This window comes from Cajanus cajan, chromosome 3 (genome assembly GCF_000230855.2).
Source record: "Cajanus cajan strain Asha chromosome 3, NIPB_CcT2T_4, whole genome shotgun sequence".
NCBI classification, from domain to species: Eukaryota; Viridiplantae; Streptophyta; class Magnoliopsida; order Fabales; family Fabaceae; genus Cajanus; species Cajanus cajan.
In genome coordinates this window covers 15,976,980-15,992,134 of record NC_138519.1, presented here as the reverse complement: position 1 = coordinate 15,992,134, position 15,155 = coordinate 15,976,980, and the positions used below count along the sequence as shown (strand labels likewise).

The 15,155-nt window shown below is 33.1% G+C and overlaps 1 protein-coding gene and 1 long non-coding RNA gene across 3 annotated transcripts in view; one reads left to right on the top strand and one right to left on the bottom strand.

Annotated features, from left to right (window-relative positions):
* LOC145955595 (uncharacterized) overlaps nt 1-15,047 on the top strand; it is a 29,263-nt gene extending 14,216 nt beyond the window's left edge. Inside the window, exon 3 of the long non-coding RNA XR_014432251.1 lies at nt 14,813-15,047. This is a non-coding gene — a long non-coding RNA (uncharacterized LOC145955595). The remainder of the gene's footprint in view (nt 1-14,812) is intronic.
* LOC145955594 (uncharacterized) lies at nt 4,619-11,879 on the bottom strand. Of its 2 annotated transcripts, XR_014432250.1 has the most exons (3): nt 11,193-11,879; nt 5,816-9,382; nt 4,619-4,902 (listed from the first exon to the last, which is right to left on the bottom strand). XR_014432250.1 is itself a non-coding variant. In XM_083070537.1 (2 exons), the coding sequence occupies exon 2, from the start codon at nt 9,377-9,379 to the stop codon at nt 8,375-8,377; it is 1,005 nt and encodes a 334-aa protein (XP_082926663.1). In that variant the 5' UTR covers nt 9,380-9,382; nt 11,193-11,879; the 3' UTR covers nt 4,909-8,374. The 2 variants fall into 2 exon arrangements, 1 of the variants encoding a protein (XP_082926663.1); XM_083070537.1 differs by lacking the exon at nt 4,619-4,902 and having other exon boundaries at nt 4,909-9,382.
* Nucleotides 15,048-15,155: the final 108 nt, after the last annotated feature.

Here is a 15,155-nt window from a genome sequence, read left to right as displayed (position 1 = left end):
AAAGTGAAAATAGAAAATATTTTATGAAACCAAACACATTTCTAAGTGTGAGGAGAGCTTCTAGGAGATTATGAGGAGACTTTTTAGTATTACCTGACCTTAGTGAGATCTTTGTAGTGTATTGTAACACCTCTAAGATGAGTTTAGGAGGAATACTTATGCAAAAAAGGAAGGTAATAGCCTATGCATCTAGGCAATTGAAAATCTATGAACAAAACTACACTACCTATGATATAGAGTTAATTGCCTTAGATTTTGTGTTAAAATTTTGGAGACATTACCCATTTGGATCTAGGTGTGAGGTGTTTAATGACTCACAAAATTCAACCATTATGCCAATCACGCATGTGATTGGGTTGGAAAAATCTAAAGGGTTGAGATTCAAGTAAGTCACAATCGTGACTCACTAGTCACATGTTTGACATTGATCATGCTTGTGACTGACCAATCACAACTATGACACATCGGTTACACACATGATGGAATCTAATAGTGTAATTTTTGAATCTTTGGATCTTGAAACTCGTCCCATCACCATAATTCATCAAAAGAGACCATCCAATTAGTGGTAACATTCCAAGTCATGTAATAAACATTTTAAACAACACAATTCATGCATACAATTCCATAATTAAGCAATCTTCTCATACAACTACTTATAATGCATTCCTTAAAGCTTCCCACGGGAACCCATAGGAGCACCAAAACATGCAATTACAGGATCAGAATTTGAAATTATCAAGATATGCATACAATTAAGATTAAACATATACAAAGAGAAACATAGAAGATAAATACATATTTGTGGAAAACCTTTTATAGATAAACATACAACAGAAACAAGATTAGAGATCAATCTTGCTACCCAACATACAATCTCATACCTAGAGCGATGTTTCTCACTCTCTGTTACCTTGGTAAGTGAAAGAAGATGAATGCACTGTCCTAGGAAAGTTTCCTTCTTGCTCTTGTTCTTCGAGATCTGAAGCGTGAAAGAATAGGTACTTAAAATGAAAGAAGCATGAAAATTGATTAGGAGAAAAACGCTCTTTTTAAAACTTAACTTTCTTTTAGCCCCATAGTTAAAATGTAACAACCCGTCATAGGCGGTCACATATCTCTTACTCGTGTGTCATGTTGAAGTAATATCTCACTCATTTGAGATAAACTATCTTGTGGAACTACAATTTTCTTGGCTTCAATTACTGTGTCGTGAAGAGTTATCAGCTTCGCACCTACTGGCAACATCTGACGTTGCTTGACCAAGAGGTAAAACATATAGTTAGACATTACTTTACAGTTTTCCTTGTTTCTAATTTAGAATTTGAGTTGCCATCATAATTATAAAACATATCCGCAGCAATGTGCCAAGTAATTATTATTCTATGCAGTTCGAGTTCACTTGCAAAAATTGGAACATTTTTTCCCAATAAAAGATTCCTATATCCTGGGGAGCTTGAAGGATTTGATAGCATGAATAGTGATTTATCACGCAAACTTTTAAAGATCACTTTCTTTAGGTCATGAGGATAAACAATATCCAACACTTGAGAGTTCTTCTAACTTTTCACCGGGAAGAAATTATGTTTTATGTTCAAACTTTTGTTGGAAATCAAATTGAAGAAGTTAGATTGTCCCAAATAAATTCCAATAGTAGCAACCTCATTCGGTACAAAATGTCGTATGATGATAAAAGGTAGACGCAAACAATCAAAACACAAAAATATAAAAGGACACCAGCAACAATACCAACAAATTGCGACAAAATACGTGTGCTTAAAAACCATCCCTTAATTGATCTGTCCATTTCGAAATCAGAACTAATGTAAAGGCATATATATCTGCTAACAATACTCCAATCACCAACAAGTACGTCATGACGTTGTCCAAGTTCAGGTGCTCCTTTTTTTTTCACTTAATCAAGCATATGATACAAGCACAACAATAATGGTAGTTAGAGTGATGCAGCGTGATATCAAACCCCATATGCCATAATTTGCAAATGCCTTGGTATAGAAGACATCGTACATCAATTTAAGTTCATAATCCACTAAACTCCATTTGGAACTTGCTTCTTTTAGAAATTTTTTTCTATCTTTAGTAATGTCCCGTGGACTCAAAACCATATCAACAAAGAGGCTTATAAAGATTAAATGGCTCGAAAAAAACTCCTATGTTCTTCCCTGATAGCTTTCGTCATTATCGATTCTTCTGGTCGTTTCCTCTTCCTAGAAGAATCACTTGAACCAAGGAAAGAATCCCTGAGATACTTGATACTTCCACAATAAAGAGACCAAGTCTTTTCCCCGTATTTGATAATCCCAACAATTAGCATGGGAATGGTAAGATGTGAAAGCCAATTACCTTTCCAAGACAAAATAATTACATTGAAAGTGAGGGTTGTTTGAGACAACAAACCAACAAAATTCCTTAGCCATAACTCATTGTCTTCTAAGGAATAAGCTGTGATTGTATTAGAAAAAAAGTGGCCCAGAATGCAAGAAGTTGAGGATCAACATTCTCTGGCTGTTCACCTTTGCTGTAAATGTCTTCAAGATTGCTGGAGATGACTCCCATTTCTACAGCTGCCACCCAATCAGCTAGCAAGTAGGCAGACCACGAAAGTGGTCGTGTCAAAATATTGGGTTGCCATTTTCTACGGTCACCCAATATTGTCAATATGATCTGTGTCACAAGGCTAATCAAAATGAGTCCTCGTAGCTCCCATTTATCCCACCATTTCTGCAAAGAATCTGAGATCACTTGTTCTAGCCTCCTATGCCCTTCCATGGACATCCAAGTGCTATGGCTGAAATAAGAAATTATTGATAACAACCAACATTCATGTAGACAAAAAAAGCTATCATTTTAGATTACCGACTATACTTTTATTTAATATCATCATTATTATTATTGCTATTAATATATATAAATATTTAATTTATATAATTTAATTTAAAAAGAATAATATATTACAAAAAAAATTGCATTTAGCGACCACTAAAATCGGTCGCTATTTAGCGACCGAAAATTTTGGTTTAGAGAACGAAAAATTTTGGTCGCTGTTTAGCGACTGAAAATTTCGGTCGCAAAATGGTTGTAATGATTTTGGTCGCAAAATGGTTGTAATGATTTTGGTCGCTGATGTGTATGGGGACCAAATTAGTGACCGAATAAATCGGTCGGTAAAGATTTATTTTTTATTTTATTAAATTTTATAGACGTCGCAAATTCGGTCACTACGAAACACTATCATATTTGGCCTCTCAAGGATTTTATGTCACAACACTTCACTTTTCAACATGTTTTGTCCTTAATTACACAATTTTTGGGAAACTTCCCAGAAGGTTACTCATTCCTATATTACTCCAAGTCAAGTACGCTTAACTGTGGAGTTCTTATGAGATAAGCTACCGAAAAACATATGCATGTTGTTAGTATAGGTAGTACAAATTAATTCATTTAAGTCATCCTCAACTATAAAATCTCAACTTATACTATCTTTGGATCTTTCTCATTTCAATGTGTCCAGACCGTTATAATATATAATAATGTATAATAATTATATTACTACTAATAATAATTATATTATATTTAATTAATCTTTATTTATATATATACTTATTTTTATAATTAACAATCTACTTATTTCTATTCAAAATTAATATTATGATACAATTTAAATTACCTATTATAAATTTAAAATTTAAAATAATAATTTTTATATTTTAAAATGAGAAGGGTTGTAATAATATCGGTATAACTTTTACTAACTATTACACTGTTCAATAACTTTATATTAAATGTGAATTTTGTAAATCTAACTGTTAGATTGAAAGTTCATATCATTTTATATATTTATATCAAGTTTTGTTAAAATTGAACAACAACTTGAAGGTAATCAAGGTGCTCATATTTTAATATATTTTGAAATGTATATGTTACGTCAATTTTATTTTACAAGAATGAAGTATCAAATCATCTTGAATTCACATAAAATTTTGTATATATGATCTAAGAGTAAAAAACTTTCAATCTAACGGTTGAATTTATAAAATTCACATTTAATATAAAATTATTGAGCGATGTAATACTTAGTAAAAGTTACACTTGTGTTATTATAACACTTCTCTTTTAAAATATTATTTTTATCAATTAAATTTTAACATTTTAAATAATTTATTAATTAACTTAATATATTTATTCATCTTAAATCAAGATATAAAATTCAAAAAATATATTTATCCTTGTTTTATTTTCTAATTATCAACCATTAATAAAATATTAATTTAAAATCTTATCAAGTTATATCATAATATTTTCATATCAAGTTTAAAACCAGATATTAGTTATAAAATATGTTAATTTGTGATGGAATTTTATTTCAACATAAAACTTTAAAATAAATGTGCGAATAAAAAAAACTCCGTTAAAACAATTACGTATTCTATTTGATAGAAAAAAAAGCAAGGAAACGCATTGTGATGTATTAAAAACTGATCAAAAAGAACAAGCGGGTGATTTGCCCAATTAGTTAAGGGGGAAGACTTAAGATTTTCTCCACGTAAGTATGTGTGTGGATTTGAGCTCTACTGTCAGCAATTTTTGTGACACCCTTACTACCCCAACACATATATAAAAAAATTTATAATACATTTAAGAAGGTTAAATTTTCTAAGTTGGTAAAAGGGTTCACATAAAAATTCGACAATCACATTAATAGAAATATAAAACATAAAACACAAGAGTTTTACAAATTGTTTTCAAAACAATATTACAGTGCCAAATACACATAAATATTTCATCCTAGAAATCCTCTGCCCCGATGTCACACTATCAGAGCATTCCCAGAATTTTAACTGTTGGCATCCTAGAAGCCACTCGTAGCTGGATCTTCTTCTCCTAAAATATCCACAGTTTATACGGTGAGAAAAGAAAATATCTATATGCAAAGTACATACAAACACATCACAATATAATCTCATAATAACTCATTATTTAATAAAATATTCATAAGCATTTATCTATATATATATATATATATGTGTGTGTGTGTATCATAATTTATCAACCATTTATCATATTCACATCTCAATTCACAATTACATCAATCCATCACAATCCACTTGAACATTACAATTCATTCATAATCCACACAAATTTCACTATGTCAAGGTCACGCTACCCTTTTTCCAACCTAGGGCCGTGCTCACCCCTGACATAACACTGTGCCAAGGTCACGCTACCCTTTTTAGTAGCCTAGGGCCGTGCTCACCCCTGACATAATACTGTGCCAAGGTCACGCTACCCATCAGCTTAGGGTCGTGCTCACCCCTGGTCATCAGTACCATAATCACATCTCATTCACATCTCAATCACATTCCCCACTTCTCATTTCATAACTCAAATTCACATCACGTACATAATTCCACATCACATACACATCACATACACAACAGATAAGCCCAACAAAATGAGGGTTTACACACCCCTCAAGCAATTCATATCAAGATCATCTATTCTTAACGAGTAATATAGCAATAATAAATTATAATAATCAATAAGATAATCAATTTAATATAACAGTGAAACTCATAATTATTCCAAATTCTAGTTCACAGCATTTATGATTTCTTCTTTCTTCCCAGATCATTATTCCTACAATTTGGCATATCTATAAACCTCAACACATAATTTCAATAGAACTAATGATTCTTCAAATAAAATAATTATAAAATCATAATCCTAAGAAATTCTTCCTCTACCCAATTCCCTCATGTACTCTACATATAAATAATCCCCTTTTCCCCCGTACCTGGATGAATAGTAACTTGAGCAGAACCTCCTCTTCTTTTTCCTTAAACGGTAGTCAAAATTCGGGCAGAACTTTCTCTTCTCTCTCCTTAAATCGGGACCGGAACTAGGGTAGAACCTCCACCCCTAAGCTCCTTCCATCAACAGCAGGAAGTAGAGAGAGAAAGAAAAGAGAGAAGGGAGAGAAGATGAGAGGTGTGAGGATTTGAGAGGGAGGAGGGGCCTTTTTATAGGCATTTTCGCGGACCTATCCGGAACGGCCGTTCCGAAAAGTGGAACGCCCGTTCTGGACCCTTCAAATCTACGCAAAATTTTCAACTGGAACGGCCTGTTCTGAAATCAGAACGGCCCGTTCCAAAACCCAGCAGAACGCCCCGTTCTCCTTCTGGAACGGCCCGTTCTGCAAGGAGAACGCCCCGTTCTCCTTCTGGAACGGCCCGTTCTGCAAGGAGAACGCCCCGTTCTCCTTTGGAGAACGGCCCGTTCTGGGCCCGTTCTGGACATCCCAAAAATACACAATTTTATCATTTGGAACGGCCCGTTCCACATTTGGAACGGCCCGTTCCAGAAACCAAAAATACCCCAAAAACTTCAACAAAATTACGAGAATGCCATTAAAAATTACGAAAATGCCATTAATAATAAGTTTACAAAAATACCCTCATTCCTTTATTAAAATTACGAAAATACCATTACTAATTACGAAAATGCCATTAATACAAAAATACTCTTTATAATAAAAATTGGGGTGTTACAATTCTTCCCTCCTTTTAGAAATTTCGTCCTCGAAATTTTTGCAATGGTAAATTCTTCGCTTCTTACTTCTAATTCTTATGCAACCTCACTACCTACAACTCTATTCATTTTACCAAGGAAATCTAAGGGTAAGACAAGTAAATTTTAAAGAATCTAAATCAATCTCTTAAATGTCTCAAACAAACCTATAATTAAGGTCTATCCATTCACCATCTTACTTCCAAAATGAGACGTCTAATTGCTACAAAATTTGTAAAGATTTCTTGTATACTAAACACGAGTATATGATTTCTTTTCTCTTCACCTTAGGTCACTACACTTCCACTGCGCAACTCTGATACATCTTAGTAGTTCGTAAATATATTTCAAGAACACTCGTATGTCTTTACTCTAAAATCATCTTTCTTAATTCAAGGTTACTAAACACCCAAATTGGTTCTTGCTCCTCAAAACAACATTGATTTCTACTCAGAATTGGTTATCTATACTTCTACCAATCTTCTCCACTTGGTTCTAAGAAAGGATCTGACTCCTAAGCTTCTCTAATCTCATCCATTAATTCACTAGTTACTTTCAGCATAATCCATTCAATGCTTCTAAGGGTAATCTCACTCATCTAGCATAAGTCTCTAAATTCTTCAATCAAATCCAATCCTTAAATCATCAAAATGATATATCAGAGGTCATCATAATCGAGGTATCTGCTACAATATTGGTTTTACTTCTATGGTTATCTCTAAAGATTAAGTACCTAAGTGTAAGTTCACTAGGTATACATATCAAATCACTAATTTCACCACTCCATCTACACCCAAGTCAAATTCTTATCCATCACCTTATCCTATAATCTCATATCTTGTTATCAAATGAATCAACTAATTATGCTTCTCCAATTTCTTTCAACGATCCACTTAGTATTCGAGTCATACCTAGTTTTACACTATTAAGAGTAATCTCATAAGTCAAACTTAAATCCCTAATTTGAATCTCTAATCATAAAGGAAAATAAATATAAAGATTTCCTACTCAAAATATCGGTTACCACAATGACTTTACTCAAATAACAACTAAGTTTGAAATATTAGTCCTCTTAGAAGTTTAAACTTAACTTAACTCTTTCAGTCAACAAATAATTAAGGCTCTAACGATCAATAAATACCTCAAGCTTATAATTATATAGGCAATGTCTCTAAATATTACAACCGTTAACTTAAAATCATAAGTAAGGTAATTCCTATGATGAGTTTTCAGTTGCCTAGAATCACAAGCCACTATCTTTCCTTCTTGTATCAAGACTCCACTCAAACCTATTTTAGAAGCATCACAATAAACCACAAAAGTCAAGCAATACTAAAACAGGTGTACTAGTCAACTTTTCCTCAAGGGCCCGGTAAACTATCCTTGCATTTACTATCCTATACAAACACAACTCCTTTCGTAGTCAAACTTGTCAAGGTAATGCTAACTTGGAGAATCCCTCTATGAATTTTCTATAGTATTCAGCCAATCCAAGGAAGCTCCTAATTTCACTAGCTAACTTATAGGCAAACAAATTAAGTCAACCATGAATTCTCTACCATCAAAAGTCAAGGGACACTTTGGACAGACATCAGAAGTGATCACTGAACCATTAGTGGGTGTCTCTACTATTAGTTCAAAAGACAAGGAAAAAAAATAGGTAATTTAGACATACACGTGATATAAAAGAGTGAGTCGCACCAGTCATATAAAACAATTAGAGGGGTTCCATTGATGAAACACATACCCTGGATGAAATCTTTGGATTAAGTAGCTTCAACACCACTCAAGGCAAATACTCTCCCTGTGGCTCTAGGCTTGCTAGCCCTCCCTTCAACCTCTGTTGTTTCTTTCTTATTCTTGGGCACTCCCGAGCTTTGTGTCCCTTCTCGTAACAGTTGTAACATGTTATCACTCTTGGTACCCAACACTCATATGCCTTATGACCTGTCTTCCCACAGTTGAAGCAATTATCGCGTGGAACAGAACCCTCACTCCCCCCTTTTGATGTTTGTCCAACCATTGGAGATTGACTCTTTCGTTGCATCGAATCTTGATTATTCACCTTAGAACTTGAATTCCCAGTAGACTTGGTGTAAGGTTTACTTTTACCTAAAGCACTAGAATTTGTGGTACGCATAGGACCTCCAGCTCCCTTGTAATAGTCAGCACGTGCACGATTGTCACGGTCGTAAATTCTACTCTTGTTGACAAGAGTCGGGTAGTGATAAATTTCTTGATAATTGATTGCTGTTTTTATCTCAGGACGAAGGCCATTCACGAACTTAATACACTTAGCCCTTTCGCCATCCTCACCATGGTAATGAGTACAGTAGCGAACCAAGGCATCAAATTTTGCAGCATACTCTGCAACTGTGTCATTCCCTTGCTTTAGTTCAAGAAATTCAACTTCCTTCTGGCTTCTTACATCATCCGGGAAATACTTCTCAAGAAAAACCCTCTTGAAGTTGTCCCAATTCAATTGCATTTCTGCATCAATCATCCTTTGAAGTGCTCCTTCCCACCAAAAATGGGCATCAGCAGTCAACATGAAGGTAGCCAACCTCACTTTCTGAGTGAAAGGACACTCCATGGCATTGAAAATCTTTTCGATTTCCATTAGCCAATTCATCGCAACATCTGGGTCATATCCTCCTTGGAAAGTAGGTGGATTATTTCGTTGAAATCGCTCTAACCAATTAGGAGCGATTTCAGTCCTATGGTTGTTACTTACAGCTTGTGCTAATGCTTGAAGAGCATCAGCAATTGCACGATCATTCCTACCAGCCATAATCTAAGAAAATAGTACACAATCAAATAAACAACAGACATAAGGAATTATCATACTAGCATTAGTGTACTAACATTTCACAAAATACCTTAACCATTCCAAACTCACTTTTTTTTTTTTTTTCCACCTTAAACTCATATTCAAGCTTTCCAAAACAGCTCACAAAGGACTTAGAATAAAATTTACATACTACCTAAACCATAAAGTTAACATGCAAGCACCAATACTCAAGGAACATTCCAATCTCTCATCAAAATATCAAAACTCCAATTCTCAAATACAACCACCTTTGATTCAATTGCTTACTACTATAGATTCCTAAATTCCATTAACCGTAAACTCTTAAATCATCCAAATCTAAGGTCTTTTTACGTAAAAAAAATATCAAACAAATGAAAAGATCAATCAAAAATAGCATCATCAAGTTATATCATGTCTATCAGACAAATCTTGAGAATACAATGCACACAAATAAATAAATAAGAACATAATTAATCATCTCATTAGCACATCAATCAACTCATCACATTATTAATCTACCAAACAAGCATAGTAGACTCATTACTCACGGCCGATTGGATCGGCCTGCTCTGATACCACTAAATGTGACACCCTTACTACCCCAACACATATATAAAAAAATTTATAATACATTTAAGAAGGTTAAATTTTCTAAGTTGGTAAAAGGGTTCACATAAAAATTCGACAATCACATTAATAGAAATATAAAACATAAAACACAAGAGTTTTACAAATTGTTTTCAAAACAATATTACAGTGCCAAATACACATAAATATTTCATCCTAGAAATCCTCTGCCCCGATGTCACACTATCAGAGCATTCCCAGAATTTTAACTGTTGGCATCCTAGAAGCCACTCGTAGCTAGATCTTCTTCTCCTAAAATATCCACAGTTTATACGGTGAGAAAAGAAAATATCTATATGCAAAGTACATACAAACACATCACAATATAATCTCATAATAACTCATTATTTAATAAAATATTCATAAGCATTTATCTATATATATATATATGTGTGTGTGTGTGTGTATCATAATTTATCAACCATTTATCATATTCACATCTCAATTCACAATTACATCAATCCATCACAATCCACTTGAACATTACAATTCATTCATAATCCACACAAATTTCACTATGTCAAGGTCACGCTACCCTTTTTCCAACCTAGGGCCGTGCTCACCCCTGACATAACACTGTGCCAAGGTCACGCTACCCTTTTTAGTAGCCTAGGGCCGTGCTCACCCCTGACATAATACTGTGCCAAGGTCACGCTACCCATCAGCTTAGGGTCGTGCTCACCCCTGGTCATCAGTACCATAATCACATCTCATTCACATCTCAATCACATTCCCCACTTCTCATTTCATAACTCAAATTCACATCACGTACATAATTCCACATCACATACACATCACATACACAACAGATAAGCCCAACAAAATGAGGGTTTACACACCCCTCAAGCAATTCATATCAAGATCATCTATTCTTAACGAGTAATATAGCAATAATAAATTATAATAATCAATAAGATAATCAATTTAATATAACAGTGAAACTCATAATTATTCCAAATTCTAGTTCACAGCATTTATGATTTCTTCTTTCTTCCCAGATCATTATTCCTACAATTTGGCATATCTATAAACCTCAACACATAATTTCAATAGAACTAATGATTCTTCAAATAAAATAATTATAAAATCATAATCCTAAGAAATTCTTCCTCTACCCAATTCCCTCATGTACTCTACATATAAATAATCCCCTTTTCCCCCGTACCTGGATGAATAGTAACTTGAGCAGAACCTCCTCTTCTTTTTCCTTAAACGGTAGTCAAAATTCGGGCAGAACTTTCTCTTCTCTCTCCTTAAATCGGGACCGGAACTAGGGTAGAACCTCCACCCCTAAGCTCCTTCCATCAACAGCAGGAAGTAGAGAGAGAAAGAAAAGAGAGAAGGGAGAGAAGATGAGAGGTGTGAGGATTTGAGAGGGAGGAGGGGCCTTTTTATAGGCATTTTCGCGGACCTATCCGGAACGGCCGTTCCGAAAAGTGGAACGCCCGTTCTGGACCCTTCAAATCTACGCAAAATTTTCAACTGGAACGGCCTGTTCTGAAATCAGAACGGCCCGTTCCAAAACCCAGCAGAACGCCCCGTTCTCCTTCTGGAACGGCCCGTTCTGCAAGGAGAACGCCCCGTTCTCCTTTGGAGAACGGCCCGTTCTGGGCCCGTTCTGGACATCCCAAAAATACACAATTTTATCATTTGGAATGGCCCGTTCCACATTTGGAACGGCCCGTTCCAGAAACCAAAAATACCCCAAAAACTTCAACAAAATTACGAGAATGCCATTAAAAATTACGAAAATGCCATTAATAATAAGTTTACAAAAATACCCTCATTCCTTTATTAAAATTACGAAAATACCATTACTAATTACGAAAATGCCATTAATACAAAAATACTCTTTATAATAAAAGTTGGGGTGTTACAATTTTAGCCTTTTTAAACAAAGGAGGTCTAATTGTAATAAAAAGGAGGTGTATATATCCTAATTAAATACTATGAATATCTTTGAGTAAATTAAAATCAAAAGATAATAATTTTTTAAATTATTAAAAAATATTTCATTTTATAATTATTTCACAAATTCTTACTAATTTTTGTATAAGTTAAATGCTTTTAAATAACGAAACTAGCACGATTATATCAATTTAATTGAATGATTAAGCCTAACTTTTAAAATAACAACTGAAATAAAATAAGATTCATAAAAATAATTTTAAAATATATTAGGTAAATAATTTTTATACATAATAAAATTAAAGACAAGGATTAAAATAATCAATGGAGTTAATGTAATATTCATTTATAAATATTTAAATAAATTATAAGTAGCAAGGTATTATTTAATTGATGTTTAAAATAAAATATTTTATAATATCTAAATGAATTGATTTTTAAGATAAACTATTATATACATATTTAATTAATATAATTTTAAAATATATATGTATAATTAGATATATTTTAAATAAATATTTTTGTATTAAAAATTAATTTATCATTAAATAAAATAAAAATATTTCAAAATATGGTTGTTGTTGAATCAGTTTCCCATGGTGGGATCATATTCATATATAATAATAGAATCATGTCTCCTCAAAGAAGCGATATCTTCCTCAAAGTAGTACGAGCATAATCGAAGATAGATGGTATAACGTATTTTAAGTAATTGATCTCATGTGTTATTGGTGTATATATTTATATATATAATTTATTTTATAATTTTTTTATTAAACTAACGGAACATTAATTATATTATATCAATTTTAGATTTGTTTGATAAATTTTTATTAATCCTTATATAAGCCAATTATTTTTAATTTAATGGAACTAACGTGTTTATTGTAACACCCCAAATTTTCTACTAATACTACGAATAATTATTATTTATTTTTGTATTTATGAAGATTATTTCCTTATAATTATTTTGATTAATTAAATGGGTTTGATTGAATTTTTTAAAGGTTTTTAATAATAATCATTTATGAAAATTATTTTGTATAATATTATTAATTATGATATTTTGTTATAATTACTGTTTGAAGAAAATCATGTTTTAAATTGTATTGATATTTTATTTTAATTTGATATATATATATATATATATATATATATATATATATATTATTTATTTATTAATTAGTAATTCTGGATTTTCATAGCCTCGGAACGGGCCGTTCCACTTTGGGAACGGACCTTTCCAACTCGAGCATGCATGGGTAATATTTCAACCCAGAATGGGCCATTTCACTTTGGGAATAGGGCATTCCGGATGTGGTTTTAAAGAAAAATATTGACTCAGAACGGGCCGTTCTGGTTTTGAAACGGGCCGTTTTGGGAGAGGCTTTTGTTCATGTTCTATGTGCCCAGAACGGGCCGTTCTGGCCAAATCCTGATGCCTATAAATGCGTTCCGGCACTCCAAAAAAATGCATTTTTGCACTTTTAATTTTTTTCTTCTACACTTTCTAAAGACCAAGGGGAACTCGGAGGAGGAGATCCTACTTCAGTTTCAACCCCTGTTTATCGAGGTAAGGGGGAGAGTGAGAAACCTCGCTCTGGGTGTGGGATTATATGCTGGGTAGTGGGATTGGCCCTCAATCCTGTGTTTGTTGTATGTCATATTTTTCTTGTATGTTCCAATTACTTAATTATTACTTAATTAATATGCGTGTATGAATAGAAAATTTGTTTAGGCTATGATTGTGGAATTTGGTGCTCCTATGAGTTCCTACAGGAAACCCTGAGGGAGTGCATTGGTGCATGTATGAGTAAATTAATTGTGATAATAATTATATACGTGAATTGTCTTATTTTAAATGTTTATTGCATAAATTGGAACGCTCTATGGGTTCTTGAGAGAACCGTATGAGCAGCAGACAAAATATGAATATTTTTGTTTTACCTTTTGTTTATTCCGTTATATTCCCTATTAAAAGAGATGTGTGAATATGTGTTTAATTTTGAAAATAAACAAGTTTTGATATGAATTAGAGTGCTCTATGGGTTATTGAGAGAACCCTATGAGGAACAAACATATTTCTAATATTTTCTGTTTTACCTTCTAATTGTTTTGTTGTATTCCTTGTTCTACGAGATGTATGAATATATGTTTACTTTCGCAAATAGATGAGTTCTGATATGAATAAAAGTGCTCTGTGAAAATTGTGAATATGATGTGATAATGCGAATGTGATGATGAAATGTAATGAGGAGATGTGATGATGAGATGTGTTGAGACATGATAATGTGATATGGGAATGAGACATGAAAATGTGATATGAGAAAAGCATGGAGTCTTGATTGACATGCATCATATGCATAAATGTTTTTTAGGGTACGATATGGAATACACCGCCAGAGAAGGCCCCCTAGTGTAAAAGCTTTAGGCATTAGTCCTTGGGGATAACTCGGTTTGGAAGTCTCAGTCTCGCCTATTGTGTGCATGGAATGTATCTTGCGCAGCTTAGCTATCCCGACAAGACTCTGGTAGTATATCCTTCTAGTGAGAGTGCACCGAGGGTGTGACCTGACATGTACTCCTAGACTACTCTTCGTGTATTGCTAGCGGCAATATGCTATGTGATGTTTTACTGGTGCCACATGCATGATAATATGTAGTCCGTGTCCATGCATGTGCATTCTTATTATTAAATGATGATATAAATTACTATTTTTATGACTTGGATGATTTATAAGCTATTGTTGTTGATTGATCTATGAGGTAACTTTATTGTTTGTGTTTGGCTATCCGGTGTGCATTCCTACACCGTGAGCCAAAGTGAGATGTTTCTAACTCCCTTCTTTTGTGTTGTTTCTCTTGTTTGATATACAGGAGACCATTAGCAGCATGAGGCTGAGGATGTGGACAATGGAGCTTAGGCTTCTATGTGGAATTTTGCTCTGATAGGACATGTGACATCGGGACATAGATAGAAATAGAATATGATATTGTTTATCGTTTATTAAAGTATATATTTTGGAAAATTCAATTTTTATTCTTTGTAATTTTATTTGCTATTTGGATTAAGTACATGAATGTGAATTCTTTACTCACATGATTATTGGAATTGTCGTTTCAATTTTAAATATTTTTTTTATCCAATAAGATATTTCTTTTTATTATTATTATTATTATTATTATTATATATATATATATATATATATATATATATATA

Bases quoted from the DNA above. Each gene is read 5' to 3' on its own strand.
- LOC145955594 (XM_083070537.1), bottom strand. From the start codon at position 9,379: ATGGCTGGTAGGAATGATCGTGCAATTGCTGATGCTCTTCAAGCATTA.